Below are 16,241 nucleotides of genomic sequence, written 5' to 3' on the forward strand. Positions count from 1 at the left end.
ACTGCAACTAGAGAAAGCCCGTGAGTGGCAATGAAGAACCAACGCAGCCAAAAATTAAAAAAAAAAAAATTAATAGAGCTAGAAATGTTACTTATTTCTTCATAACGTAATCAAATGGGTATGCATCATAAGACATTTTAAAAGGTCCATGAGTTTTCCGGCCTTGGAAGGCCATATGTAGGTAGTTTGGATGCCTCAACCAAAGGGGATTTTAGAACCCACAGCTCTCCATTCTTCACTGTTTTCTTGATACTAGAAAAGACCTAGTGATAACCAACGACTTTTGGAAGTCATTTAGCTTGTGGTTTCTCTCAAAGCACTATGATGGATATACATGTGCCAACACCTGTTATTTAGAGGTGAGACAGAAGTAGATACATGGCAAAGTAAGAGCATCCTGGAAAAGTTAGGAATGCTGTGAGCATAAATGGCCCAACATTAAGACATCTTGGTTTTTAATCAGGCTTTCAAAAGGGGATTTAGAAATTTTCACATGTTGGGTCCTTCGGGAGGGTCGTAAAAGATGAGTGACTTTATTTTCCTTTCTTCATTCCCTTGGACCCACCACCCTCAGTCTAAAGTGGCACAGAGAAATACTGATTATCTTCATTTGGCTTGTAATTGTAGATAGTACAACAACCAAGCCAGGTCTCTGACTAGTTCCAAACTTTAACCAAGTATTGTGGGATGATATAAAGGTACTCCTACATTGGGCAACTCACCTATACTTATCAGAGAACAATGTTCAGGTGAGCTGCTCTGCTTTCTACTGTTCTATTTATATTTATCCTGCAGAAAATAAAGGAGAATATCAATAAAAAATAAAGTCGGTCTACGAGGTTTGGAAAACTCGGATTGAATGTCACTTTCATATTGTGTATATTTTAAAATTTCAAGTAGTTAAGTAGTTTGAAAGGAAATACCAGGAGAGCAGTGTGTACATAAACTGCTTTAATTATTTTAGTGATAGTGCTTAACATTAGAACAGAGCACTATAATGTTATGCTTTTTTTGATGGTTTTATGAGACTATAACTAAAGGCTCAACCAAAAGAAACCAACTAAAAAGTTAAAAAACTAAAAGTATTTTAAACCCTTGAAGTAACAGATAAGAAGAACGTCTACATCAGGGGTCCCCGACCAGTCCACTGGCATTGAATGCTTCTTTTGGGAGTCCACTCATCTACTCTGCTAAGGAACTTCTAGTATCCCTGAGGCCATAACATCAGGAACATGAACATTTATATTCTCTCCAAACTCAGGGGTCTCACAGTTTAGGGAAAGTAGAAACTTATCACAAAAAGATGGTGATGTACCATTTGAAATAGCAGGCTTTCAAACTGTATTTTCAGTAACCTAAGATTCTAGGGATTGCTTCAGGAGTTCTGTAAATGTATGGTTTGAATTTCATTTTAAAATTTCACTTCAAAAATTATGATTGAAAATATGCGCACGAAAACTTACATGCCCATTTTAGCATATAAGAAACCAACAACCTGCTAACCCTCATCTACATATAACCCTCATTTATAGTTAGTAAATGCTACAAATGTTAACTTATGAAGAAAATTAATTGTAAAAAACTTCTTCATTTATATTTTACATATTGAGTTTTTAAGAAAGATTTTATTTTAAAAGGGAGTTACCTGGTGCCAAAAAAATTTGAAAATCATTTACCTAGATTCTAGAGTATAGAGCATCAAGGCATGCTTTACAAAAATCTGACAGATGATGAAAATATAAGGAGAAAGACTGAACTATTACTATTTTGTAACTTTTCATACTTTAATGCCAAGCAAAACCACCAGAAGTTATGGTACATTTAATATTAAAATGTCAGTGGAAAATACTTTAACATGTTCTCTATAAGCCAATATTTTGAAAATTATAATAAATAAAAGTTCAGTGTTGAGATCTGGCTCACTTTCCTCTCTAGGCTATGAGGTAGACAAAGTAAATACTTACTCTTCATCTTTGCTGAAGTTTTATCTATACCAGGAAGGATTCAAATTCCCACAAGAACAGCAATATACAGCAGTGAAACACAAAAACCAAGAAAATAGCCCACTATTCTGGTGTTGTTTGGGAAATATTTTAAGGTTTCTGGTATGTAATGTTATCTTATGAAACATTATGCAAGTCTGTTCTGGCATCCAGTTTGAGAGTTATTTAGCTATCTGAATTCACAGGAATCCCAACTATGTTCATTGTTCCTACCACATGCCCTTTAAGTTAAGAGGAAGCAATGTGAATGAAGCAGTACCACCCTTTAAAACCTCATGTGTAAAGGATACTCTTCACTATTCCGGATGTCAACTACCAGGAGCTTTGGCTTACTGGACTTTGTCTTCTTGGTGGGTGTTTTGAAGTGGCCTGTCACTGTAAGCTCACACAAGTCAATCAGGTCCTCTGCTGAAATCCGGGGTGATACTTCTGACTTTAGGTCATTTAATGGAATGGATTCTCTTGACTGAAAAAAAATGCACAAACAACACAAACATTGAGAACATTATAGAGAGATACAGAATATCTTCAGGTTTTTTATATCAATCACTATAGCATATGGGAGAACAGGAAACTGTATCTCATTTTAGCAGTGTACTGTGTAACTGTATTCCCTACCACTGATGTTTACTTTTTTATTAGTCACACATATAGGAAAGCATTATTCTTTTCCTTCACTACAAGTTCCTGGCTCAAATGTGATAGAAAGAGATGAGGCAGAACTGACTGATTTAAGAAAGATTTGACCTTGGTGTTGGTTCCAATCAAATGCATCATATGTGAGGTGTTTTTTCAAAGGAAAGACCGATTGCCTTGTGAAATGCTAAGAACAGAAGGAGAGAGGAATCACTGACGAATTCATAACTTTCTGAAATTTTTTGTGTGTATCAGCAAAGAACTTTAATATGTTGCAAGCATGTTCCTCTGCAAATTAACTTTAGGAGATTAGTAAGTTATATTTTGGACAAATTATACTACTTTGCTTTTTTAAAAAAATAATTATAATATAAAAATACAGAATCTAGCTTTCCTTTTATTACACAGTTTTATATGCAATTTTACTATTCATTATACAATATCCACTTAGGGGCATAAAAGTAGAACTTCCTCTATACAATTTACGTCTTATTTAGTATCACTGACATTGGTATTTTCCTGTGTGACTAGGGTTTCAAATTCATGGAACTTTGTTTATTGACAATGGACAAGAATTTAGAATAACTATAGAACAGCTCTGAAAATGTCTATTATCATTTCTGCCCAAGAACCTGTACACACAATTATATTAAACTTAGATATCCAAACATCAGAAACCAATTGGTATGAGAATGACTTTTTTAAAAAATTAATATTCTATTTTTAACCTAGAGTCAGAATTTAGTTAGCAACGTTACTGATAAAAATTATCTTTCAGTAGAGTGGGCTTTCTGAAAGGGCTATCTGGATGTGTTAGTGATAATGCTAACCAAGCAAGCAAAAATCCAAACCTGGTAACAAGACAGGTATGTTACTGTGTCCATTAAACTACTGGAAGAATGACTTTGTCATGGTACCTGGAGTCTGAAATGGTAGACTTTTTTTTTGGTATATGGTGTTAGAGAATGTTCTAATTTCATTTTTTTACATGTAGCTGTCCAGTTTTCCCAGCACCACTTATTGAAGAGACTTTTTTGTCCATAGTACATTCTTGCCTCCTTTGTAGTAGATTTATTGACTATAGGTGTGCGGGTATATTTCTGGGCTCTCTATTCTGTTCCATTGATCTATGTGTCTGTTTTTGTGCAAGTACCAGTTTTGATTACTGTAGCTTTGCAGTATAATCTCAAGTTAGGGAGCATGATTCCTCCAGTTCTGTTTTTCTTTCTCAAGATTGTTTTGGCTATTTGGGGTCTTTTGTGTTTTCATACAAATTTTAAAATTATTTATTCTAGCTCTGTGAAAAATGTCATTGGTATTTTGATAGGGATTGCATTGAATCCGTGTATTGCCTTGGGTAATATGATCGTTTAAACAATAGTAATTCTTCCAATCCAAGAACATGGTATATCCTTTCATCTGTTTGTGTCATCTTCAATTTCTTTCATCAATGTCTTATAGTTTTCCAAGTACAGGTCTTTTACCTCTTTAGGTAGGTTTATTCCTAGGTATTTTATTCTTTTTGATTTGATGGTAAATGGGATTGTTTCCTTAACTTCTCTTTCTGATAGTTCACTGTTAGTATATAGAAATGCAATAATTTTTATATATTAATTTTGTATCCTGCAACTTTACCTAATTCATCATCAGCTCTAGTAGTTTTCTGGTGGTGCCTTTAGGATTTTCTATGTATAGCATCATGTCATCTGCAAACAGTGACAGCTTTACTTCTTCCTTTCTAATTTTGATTCCTTTCATTTCTTTTTGTCTGATTCTGTGACTAGGACTTCCAATACTATGTTGAATAAAAATGGTGAGAGTGGGCATCCTTGTCTCGTTCCTGGTCTTAGAGGAAATGCTTTTAGCTTTTTACCATTGAGTATGATGTTAGTTGTGGGTTTGTCATATATGGCCTCTATTATGCTGAGGTATCTTCCCTCTATGCCTGCTTTCTGGAGAGTTTTTATCATAAATGGAAACTTTTTTATGCTTCAAAAGCTTTTTCTGCATCTACTGAGATAATCATATGGTTTTTACTCTTTAATTTGTTAATTTGGTATATCACACTGACTGATTTGTGGGTACTTAAAAATCCTTGCATCCCTGGCATATTAACTATGAGAATACAGAGGCAGTATCTAGAACACTCTTCCCATATTTTCTATCATGGATCCTGGCACTAACTTCAATCTAGTTACCTAGGACAGAAATCTGAAAATCATCGTAGATTCTTCATTCTTCCTTATTCCTCCTTCCCATCTAACATATCCCCAAATTCCACCATAATAACTCTTGAATCTGTTGCCTGATTCACTGTTCTATCTCAGGGCTTCCATCATCCTTTACATGGACTGTAGAAGCTGTTTGCCCCTCTGGCTGCCTCCTTTTCTCTCTGCTTTGCTCTTCATTTAAAGTCATCCCTTCTAATCCATATGCCAAATGCCATGAGTTAAAATAAAAATCTCATCATGTAAATTTTATAATTAAATACACCTCCATGGCTTCTAGACATTGATGGAGTGAAATCCAAATTCCTTGGTATAGAATATAAAGCCTTTTATAAATTGGTCTCTGTCTATAATAGGCAGGAGACCATAGGCGCTGGAGTCAGACTACCAGAACTCAAATCTTGGCCGCCCACTCATCAGTGTGTGACTTTGGACATGATATTTAACCGCTCTGCCCAATTTCTTCATCTATAAAGTGGGATAACAGCATTTATCTGAATCCTCCTAGGCTGCTGTAAGAATTAAATGTTAATCTATATAAAATATTTAGAATAGTGTCTGACACAGTGTCAGAGTTCAATAAATGTTTGTTATCTTTCACCTTTTTTTCTCATCCCTCACCACCTTGTACCTTGTACTTTGGCATTAGCAGACTATTTGCCTTTTTATACCACTGTGTCACCTTAGCCCACGTTGTTCCCTCTGCTTAGAATGCCGCACTTTGTCCATCTAATAAATCCCTGCTCACCTTACAAGTATCAGCTCAAATACTACTTTCTCTGTAAAGAAAGTCTTTTTGACTCCTGGCAGTCTTACTTAGTTTTTCTTCTGTGTCCGCATAGGTATCAGGTACACATCTTTATTATAATAGGATTATTTACTTCCCACTAGACTGAGAGCTCCTCAAGGATAAGGAAAATGACTTTTAGGCCTATGTCTTCCCCAGGTCTCAGCATATTATCTGGCACATAAAAGATATTAAAATATATTTGTTGAATATAAATGAATAAAATGGTTTTTCTAAGTCTTCTATTACTTTTCCTGAGTAACTTTGTGCTATGTATGTGTTTCCCAAACAACATGCATATACCTCCATCATAGTAATTATTATACTTGTAATACATTATCTGTTTCTCCTCTTGACTTACAACATCCTTGAATGCAGGTTCTGTGTCTTTTCATATTTGTATCTCCAAAAGATAGCACAAGGTCTGGAACCAAATAAACTTAATAGATATTTAATGAATGAGTGAGTGAATAAAAATATGATTAAATAACATTATAGAGTCTATTGTTATGTCTGGATTACTAGACAGACTCTTCAGGGATGGCAAATCATCAGATTCTCTCTAGCCTCTGGGCACTGTAATGGTTAATCAAGAACACTGAAATCTGTATCCGCCTCAATAATTTCTCACAGCCATCTCTCCTTTCCTCAACTGAAAAATTGAAGATGACAGTTGCTACCATATAAGCTTACAAAATGTACTCTAATTAATTGAAAGAAGTTAGGTGTATCTAAAGAAGGCAAAAAAATAAACACACACAAAAAACTATCCCTAGGAAAGTGGGCAAAATAATTTAGTGATAATAAAAATATGAATGAAGGAAAAAATAGATAAAAAAAAAATAGAGTTGAAACTTCGGGGAATATCAATAAAACTAGAAAACCTGTACGTGAACTGTGTGCACGATAAGAAATGAGAAAAATATAAACAAACATATTTATATATTTTTTCTTTCTCTACATATTTTCTTTATATATCGCCCTTTCTTTCTTTCTTTTTCTTTCTTTCTTTCTTTTTCTCTCTCTCTTCCTTCCTTCCTTCCTTCCTAATTATCTATAAATGAGAAAGAATATAAGTATGTAAAAATATTTGAAAAAATAAAAAAAATTGATTCCAAATATTCCCAAAAGAATATAAAATCTGAATAGACCTAAATATCCATAGGCCTAAGTAGAGCTGAAGAGAACTGATGAATGATATGTGTGTGTGTGTGTGTGTGTGTGTGTGTGTATTCAAAAGCCACAGAAAAACTGAATAGACTTTGTAAATACAGGTAAAATTTTACAGTTTTTAAATGATTACTTTAAAGGAAGGTGCCAAACACATTTTTTTGCTGAAGCAATTCTATCTCATAACTGTTCCAAGGCAAAGAAAACATTGAAAGGTTCTTTTATGAAGTGACCATAACCTAATACTTAAATCTAACAAAGATAGCATTAAACACCCCCCCAATATTCCTTAAGAATATAGATTCTTAAAAAATCTCAAAACTAGAAAACCGAATGCAGTAGCAATTTAAAAGAATGGCATACTATGACAAAGTAGAGCATATTCCTGGAATGAAGGACGGTTCAATATTAGGACAATTTTAAACATAATTCATCACCTTTAATTAGTCAAAGGATATGAAGTATGTAATCATCACTGTAGGTGACACAAAGCCATATGTGATAAAACTTCACATTTATTCCCAATTTTAGAAAAAGAAAAACTCATGGTAAACACATATCAGAAGGAAAGTTAATTAGAACGATGAAAGATTTCATTAAGGCAGATGTTCTTTATCTCAAATATTTGACATGATAATTAATGATGAACCACAGAGGCAGACTTATTAAAATAAAAATGGAGTAATATAATGTAGCTATCCGCATTATTATTTTTATTGTTATGAAAGTTGTTGTGGAGATAATAAGAAAAATAAATACTGAGTGTAAATATTGGAAAAAATATATATTTCTTAGACAATAGTCTTCTTAGAAAATCTAGAATAATCAGAGGAAAATCCAATAAAACTGGTAAGAATTTGGTACGGTTTTAGTTACAACATACATACAACAAAATCATTAGCTTTTCTCTACAGCAGCAGCAGCCAGTAAGAAAACACAAGGAGCAAAAGCTTTCAATCACAATATCAAACTATTCCTCCAAAACAAAATACTTAGAAATAAGAGAATCACATTTAAAGAAAATGAAAGAGTTCTGTGATGGGCATTTGAAAAACCTGAGAGACATAAAATGCTATCTGGAAAGAAAGATTCAATATTACAAGATCTTTATTTTTCCTCAGAACAATGTATTAATATATTACAATTTAATCAAAACTCTAAAAGGATCTTTCTTTTTGATTTTGAAATATAAATTCTAAAGTTCATTTGACTAAATAGGTGAGAATGTCAAGAAAATGTTGAAAAATAATAAAATACATTGTTATATGTTAAAACTGTATAAAATAACACCACATGGTATTGCACCAGAATAGACTAGAAGACTAACAGGACGTAATGGGATGCACAGAAACAGACTCCAATACATATAAGTATTTGGTAAAAGAATAGGATTCCATATCAAATCACTGGGGGAATGGGTATATTATTTAGGATATAGTGTTGACGCCATTTATTACCTAGAATAAAATAAAATCATGTTTCTATCTTATACTACAAAGCAAAATGATTTATAAGTGGAACAAAAAATTATGTGTAAAAACTGGAATCACAAAAGCATAAGTATTGATGACTAAAATTATTTTTAAGCATACGGAAAAAGCTGAACTCTTAAAGAAGAGAAATATATGTGAAAAAAATTTAAGATGCCCTTATTATATAAAGAACTCTTTTAATCAATAACACAAACCAATAAGAAAAAAATCTGCTTAGTTAAAATGAAGGGAGGGGAGATGTATACATATACTTGACAAAATAAATACAAATAGGTAAAGAAAATGTTTTTACCTCAATCATAGAAATATTAAAAAAACGTATATACAATCATAGAAATAGAAAAAGTATGTAAGTGTTCTGGGATATCTTTTGTTTGTCCCTCCAGATTCACTCTCCATTGGCTCCTGCCTCGTTCTCTGCTGGGTGGAAGACTCTATTTGCAGCTACAAGAGGGACCCTCGGTCCTCTGGCTTTTAAGGTGGTACAGACAATAGGGAGAGTAAGGTCAGGATATATATTCCCCTGGTTCCCTACTTGAAAAGTCACCTTGGCCTGGCTATGTTTGTTGACCAAAGGTCACTGTTCCTCTCAAGATGGCTTTCTCTACCTGCTTCTCCTTTTCCATGTTCTGATAACCTCTTCCTCCCCGATCCCTTTTGGCCTTTAGGTTGTAACAGGGCTGTCGCTAATGTTCATAATTTACTGCATTATCTCTTACATTTTCACCAACATTCCACGATTATCTTTGTAACTATTATACCTTTGTAATTATTATAACCATTCTTGAATTATCCTAATTTGAGTGTACAATCTTTTGCTGTTGGTTAAACTCTGACAGTAAGTGTGTAGGGAAGAACTCTAAAATACGCATTTTAAGGCACATGAAAAGATGCTCAACATTGTTAATTATTTGAGAAATGCAAATCAAAACTACGATAAGGCACCACCTCACACTGGTCAGAATGGCCATCATTAAAAAGTCTACAAATAACAAATGCTGGAGAGGGTGTGGAGGAAAGGGAACCCTTCTACACTGTTGGTGGGAATGTAAGTTGGTACAGCCACTGTGGAAAACGGTATGGAGGTTCCTCAAAAAACTAAAAACAGAGCTACCATATGATCCAGCAATCCCACTCCTGGGCATATATCTGGATAAAACTATAATTCAAAAAGATACATGCACCCCTATGTTCATAGCAGCACTATTCACAATAGCCAAGACACGGAAACAACCTAAATGTCCATCAACAGATGAATGGATAAAGAAGATGTGGTGTATATATACAATGGAATACTTCTCAGCCATAAAAAAGAACAAAATAATGCCATTTGCAGCAACATACAAGCAACTGGAGATTATCATACTAAGTGAAGTAAGTCAGAAGGAGAAAGACAAAGACCATATGATATCACTTATATGTGGAATCTAAAATATGACACAAATGAACCTATCGATGAAACAGAAACAGACTCACAGACATACAGAACAGACTGGTGGTTGCCAAGGGGGAGAGGTTTGGGAGACAGATGGATTGGGAGGTTGGAGTTAGTAGATGTAAGCTTTTATATATAGAATGGATAAACAACAAGGTCCTACTGTATAGCACAGAGAACTATATTCAATATCTTATGATAAACCATAATGGAAAAGAATATTAAAAAAAAAGAATGTATATATACGTATAACTGAATCAGTTTGCTGTATATAGCAATTAACACAACATTGTAAACCAACTATACTTCAATAAAAATCAATAAGTAAAATAAAATACACATGTTTTAGATGTGTGAATCAACATAAACTTTCTGGAGAAAAAATTGGTAATATGCATTAAAAACTTTCAAATATGCATGCAATAGAAATTTCTTTTTAGAAATTTGTTCCATGGACATAACCACAGATTGTACAAAGCAGTATGGAAAAATATTTATCAACACATATTGTTTTTCTTAAATTATGAAAAACTGGAAATAATGTCAACACATGATAAAAGGTGATAGGATAAATAAGTAACAATGAATTCATATAAAGAAATACCATTCATGCATTAAAATCGTATTTTAGAAAAATACTACTTAGTAGAGGAAATATTCAGGATATATTATCAAGGGGAAGAAGACCCTATAAAACAATAAATTCACCACGATACCAGTTTGGTGATGTATATCATAGTGACTATGTGAGTGTGTGTGTAAATACATGCATGTGTGTATAAATATATTTTCATATATATAAGAATGATGCATAGAAATGGTAAGAGTGGTAATCTGTGAGTCAGTGGAATTAACATGGTTTTTTTCTTAATGATTTTCTGTTTTTAAATTTTAATAATTAAGCATGAGTTGTTTTTGAAAATTTAAACATTTATAAAAATATGAGATTGTTTTCAACCAGCACTATTATATACTTCTCTTAAATACTTCATAACTATGAATCTAATCTGTCTGAAGACAATTCTTTTCAAATATTTACAGAAATATAAAAAGGCTTCACAAATAAGAATTCATGGCTATATTCACCATTGTAGGTAATCAGATCTGGCACTAGAAAACATATAGAGATGTTAAAGAAAAACAATAAAATCACTATTATTCTTAAATTCTGGTAAGTTTTAAAATGATTAAAAAAAGGATCAGCAAGTAGGGCAGGCTTTCATGCATTCAAGTTCAGAAAGGAGACACACAAAACTTAATATAGACAATTGAATAAAAAATGTTTGAAGTTCACTGGAATGTTTCATTGGTAAGGACTACTCTTTTTTGCATGAAGAAATATTTGAATAAACTGATGTTTATCCACCTCTTCATCAAATGTATGAAGAATTTAGAGAAAAGGGCCTGTTGGCTATGTGGAAGAATATTTAACATACTTTTCCAAACTTCTACCACCACAAATGTAAATTACATTATCATCACTAAATAATTATAAAGTTTTCCTTGTTTAACGTAAGATAGTAGAAATTACTTAGTAGATTACTGCCTAAATGGCTGATATTTTTCTTAGCAAGAATTGTATTTCCTTTAAGAGTAATATATTTTGATCCTGCTCTCAGAAACAGCTCTGTATGTGATCATACTCATAATGTATATTAGAAGGTTAAAAACAAAACAACAAACACCCTTCATTATGGAAGGAAGCAACTGTCATATATTATGCTATTTTGTGTGTGTTTGTGAGTGTGTGTGTGTGTTTAGGGGGAGGGTAAGAAGGAGGGATAAAATCTTAATATAAATAATTACCCTCTCTAAGGCCACTTGGAAATTAAGGATTCCAAAAGATATTTATAGTACCTGGGTATAAATGAGGCCAGGAGTGCTGCTTTCAGAAGATACATGATAGATTTGACAGTTTCTTAAAGCTTTTGAGGGATTTTCTCAGGGACAGGATGACCTCAAAATGTCTATAGTACTGGTTCTTTGAGTCTTTTTAAAATCTCTTCACTTTGGAAGCAAAGTAACATTTATTAAATATCTACTTTATAATTCTAGAACCCAAAATAAGGCAGCACAGGAAGTGACACACATTGCATACATTTCCTATAGAGATCTACCTTAATTTCGGGCAAAAACACTTAGAAAGACTATTAAATTTCACCGAATAATTGGAATTGGAACACCACCTGTAACACTAAAGATAATCTTCTAAAAGAAAGGTGGAAATATAAAGCAGAAAGCATGAAAAGCAAAAGTAGGCATGTTTATAAGGCAGGAAACATCACAGGGCTAATCATGTATTAAATAATGTATGTTTCAACACGATGAAAATAAACTTTCTTTAGGACAACTTATAAAAACAAAACTCTACTCAAGGATCTTTTCAAGTGACATATCATGTTTCTAGGAGAAAGACTGGATCAGTATAAACATGCTGATGACAACAAAGAGCCAGGTATATCAATAGCTTAAATTTCTTAGATTTCTTTTGTATCTCTCATAGCAAGAGATGAGAGGGTCTGGCCCAGAGAAGGTGCTGAAATGTTTGATAAATAAATGCATGTATGTGTAACAGGATGCTGAATGATGTTGTTCCTAGGTTGAACAAAGAGGTTCTAATTGCTACCAAATAATAGAAACTGCCAACAAAAGCCACCAATGTCTCCCCCAGGGCTGAGAAGGGACAGAAATTACTCTACTACTTCCAACTATCATCCCAGCATCCCCTTTGTTCAAGATAAAATGCCCTTCCGTCTCATCCGGCAGGGTAGAGAAGTGGGTGTTTCTGGACACTCAAATCACTCCCCCCTCCCTCACGAGGCAAGTGAGGGGGAGTGCCCAAGACAATCATTTGTAGAGATTCAGGCATATCTGAAAGAAGGGGTGGTTGACATTCTGTTTTGTAGTAGAATGCCTGTTTGCACAGAAGACTTAATAATCTGTCCTATACCTATCTGAGCAGGCAAGAAGTAAGGAGACGTGGCAGTGCTGAGAGAGAGGTTGGTAAGATGCTTACCTTCTCAGACCTTACATTTCTAAGCTGTATTGCGAGAAGGATGACACTTACCTCACGAATTTACTGTGAGGATCAATTGATATAATAAGTGTAAAAATGTTTGGTAGACTGTAGATCTTTATATAAAATAAGTTACTATTAAAAATCACATCCCAAATGAAGCAGCTTGAATTTCATGGTAAAGTCTTATTACAGTCTAAATTTTTAATAAATCACCAATTAACAAATATTTAATCTACTAGCTTTGTGCTGGCCATCTTGAGAGAGATAAAATATCATTTCCACCTCAAAGAGTCCCTAATCTGGTTGGAAAAAAAAAGACTAACATAAAAGCAATAATATATATATGTGTGTGTGTGTATGTGGGCCTTGACTTTTCAAAGTATTAAGGTAATAAATGATATCAAATACAAAAAAAAAGCAGTAACAAACTATACAATAATAACAGAAAACATCTATATGGTGCTTACTATGTGCTGGTCACTATGATAAGCACTTGACATATATGAGCTTATTTCAGTGTTGCAACAATTCTATGAGGTAGGTTTTATTATTTTGATCATTTCATAGATGAGGAAATTGGGGCAGAGAAAGGTTAAATAACTTAACAAAGGTTACATAATCAGTAAGTAACAGAGCCAGGATTCAAATTTAGTCTGGCTCTGGAGTCTGAGCTCTTAACCACATCATTACACTGCTTCTCTTATAAGATTCCATGTATGGAATCACAGCTACATACTATAAGAATACAGAATAAACACAATATGGGGAGTAGTTACCAAAATATAGGTGGAGGAAGTAGTACTTCAGTCAGGAAATATCAGTAAGGTTTAGAAAAGTAGAAAGGAGGGGGACTTCCCTGGTGGCGCAGTGGTTAAAAATCCACCTGCCAGTGCAGGGGACACGGGTTCTATCCCTGGTCCGGAAGATCTCACATGCCGCGGAGCAACTAAGCCCATGTGCCACAACTACTGAGCCTGTGCTCTAGAGCCCGTGAGCCACAACTACTGAGCCCGCATGCCACAACTACTGACCCCGCATGCTGCAACTACTGAAGCCCGCGTTCCTAGAGCCTGTGCTCCGCAACAACAGAAGCCACTGCAATGAGAAGCCCGCACACTGCAATGAAGAGTAGCCCCGGCGCGCTGCAACTAGAGAAAGCCCACGCGCAGCTAAACCCAAGACAGCCATAAATAAATAAATAAATAAATTAATTAATTAATTAAAAAAAGAAAAGAGGAAGAAGAGTGTTGCACAAGTAGGTAACTGTAAGAGTTCTGAAGTGTGAATGAGCGTGGGAACAGTCCATAAATAATTACTGAGCACCTACTAGGTACCATGCAATGTGCTTGGGATACATTAATGAACAAAACAAAGATACTTGTTCGTACAGAACTTACAGTCAATGGCTATGAAAAAGACAATGAAGAGACTAGTCTTACTGAGCTGAGCATCATCCTGGGAATTAGAGGGAAACAGTATTGAGTAAGTAGGTAGGGGACAGATCATGAGGGCTCTGAAAGACAGAGAAGCTCAAGGATATAAGATTTTTGGAGGAATGTGTCACATGTTAACAGCAGTATCTTAGGAAGGTTAATTTGGCCATATTTTGAAGGACGAATTAGAGATGGGAAAAATGATAGGCAGAAAGACTTGTTAGAAAGTGAATTTTATGAAGATTTAGATTAAGTGATGACACTGGAAATCGAGAGCTTTGCTCTATTCATTACCTTCTTTTTTCCTTCAGTCATTTCCCTGGCCTACAAATACAGTTTTGTATTGGCCTACAGATTTTTCCTAGGCCTACAAATACATCCAATTCTCTCCCATTCATAGTGAAAGATAAACATAAAGAATGAATACTAAATAATAAAATTACTCTCCAAGGGGCAAGTACTTCCCTAGCTACTATCCCTCTACTTTCTCATCTCCACTTTCTTTTCATTCACTCCAGAACTTACTGCAACTTGGTTTCTGTCATGATACATAAGGAGTGGTTCATTTGCCAGGAGAAAGTGTACAGTTTGGGAACACTTCTTTAAAAAGGTAACATTTCAGTTGAGATTAAAAGGATGAAGAGGAGTTTGCCAAGTAAAGAAGTGGGGCTTTACATGCATATTCTGTGTGAAGCAACTCTATCAAACACACGGGGAAGGTGTTTTGATTCTACTTCTAGGGCTTCGGTTCTACCTCTAGGAGGTATGCTGAATAAAGCCTTTCTCATTTAAAATCCTTTCCACATTTGTTTCAATTCATCCTGGCATGAACAAGGCAGAAATTTCAGTCAGGTTGCTGTTTTCATTTTGAAAGAATTTTTAAAAGTTTAGTTTACAAGTATGTAACCAGAGTGTCTCAGGTTTACAACCCCTGTTCCATACTGATACTGGTCTCTTCCAATAAATACACCATGAGCTCCTTGAAAGCAGGGACTAGGACTTGTTTGTTTTTATACTTCTACTACCTAGCAGAGAGCCTGGAACTCAGTAGCTATTCAGTAAAGTTGGGTGTATTGATAAAGGGGAAGAATATATGAGAGGCACTGTAAGAAAATATATGGAAGATAAAGGACAGGGATGAGTAAATGATGGCTTTTATGTTTTGGACATGGGTGATTAAGGGAGAAAAGAAGATAGTAACAGTGAGACAGTAGATAAGGCGAAGACAAGTTCTGATGCAGATGTATAAAATTGAGGGTCTACCAAGTTGAAGTGTTGAAATGCAGTTGTAGACATAAACTGGTGTTTGGGAGAAGTCATGGTTAGAGGATCATATTTTTGGAATTATCCACATAAAAACTGCAGTTTAAGTCATGAGAAATAATACACAATTTTTGAAGAAAAAAGGAAAAAATGTTAATTTTGTTAGGCACAGATATACACTGCTGAGAAAATCTTAAACTATGTAAACTATTAACAAGGCTTAGAATACATAAAGTTGAGATTTTTTAGAGCAATATCCATCAATTCTTGTTTTCCCCCATGTCTACAATAGGCTCTGCTTTCTTAGTGCTAGATATTTCTAGCTCATGTATGAGGAGGGACAGGCTTTTGCAAATGGCACAGGCAGACATTAACTACCATTCTCAAAGGAATTTTAACAAAGAAAAACTATCATCAAAAACTTTATCAATCTGCAAAGCTACTTTTATCCCTATATTTAAAACAATAAATTGTTTAAATGGCATTATAGTATTTTCATTTCTCCTTGTTTTTAGGGAAAATAGGGAAGGTTACTATTTCTAAGATATAGAAATATAGCATCTGAAATGGAGTCTGAAATAAAACTATCATGCTCTGGAAGCTGTGTAATACAGCTGTCATACTAGAGAGAATATTTTTCTCCCTCAAATAGAAGAGATACTGTACATGAATATGAAACACAAAGAAGAATGGAGATAGAATTTTTTCAGTGATTAGGGATTTTATGCTAAAATTTTCATAGACGTGCTCCTGAAAAATTGTGTGTAAGCTAAA

General features: G+C 34.2%; 1 protein-coding gene across 6 annotated transcripts in view; it reads right to left on the reverse strand.

The window, feature by feature from the left end:
* Positions 1-16,241, reverse strand: part of TBCK (TBC1 domain containing kinase) — a 237,930-nt gene that overhangs the window by 39,047 nt on the left and 182,642 nt on the right. For all 6 annotated transcript variants that reach the window (XM_082462789.1, XM_082462785.1, XM_082462788.1 and 3 more), the window contains one exon: positions 2,294-2,469. In XM_082462789.1, the coding sequence (XP_082318915.1) occupies positions 2,294-2,469 (176 nt within the window). The remainder of the gene's footprint in view (positions 1-2,293; positions 2,470-16,241) is intronic.

The sequence above is a fragment of the Balaenoptera physalus genome (genome assembly GCF_965194825.1).
Source record: "Balaenoptera physalus genome assembly, chromosome: 5".
Classification (NCBI taxonomy): domain Eukaryota; kingdom Metazoa; phylum Chordata; class Mammalia; order Artiodactyla; family Balaenopteridae; genus Balaenoptera; species Balaenoptera physalus.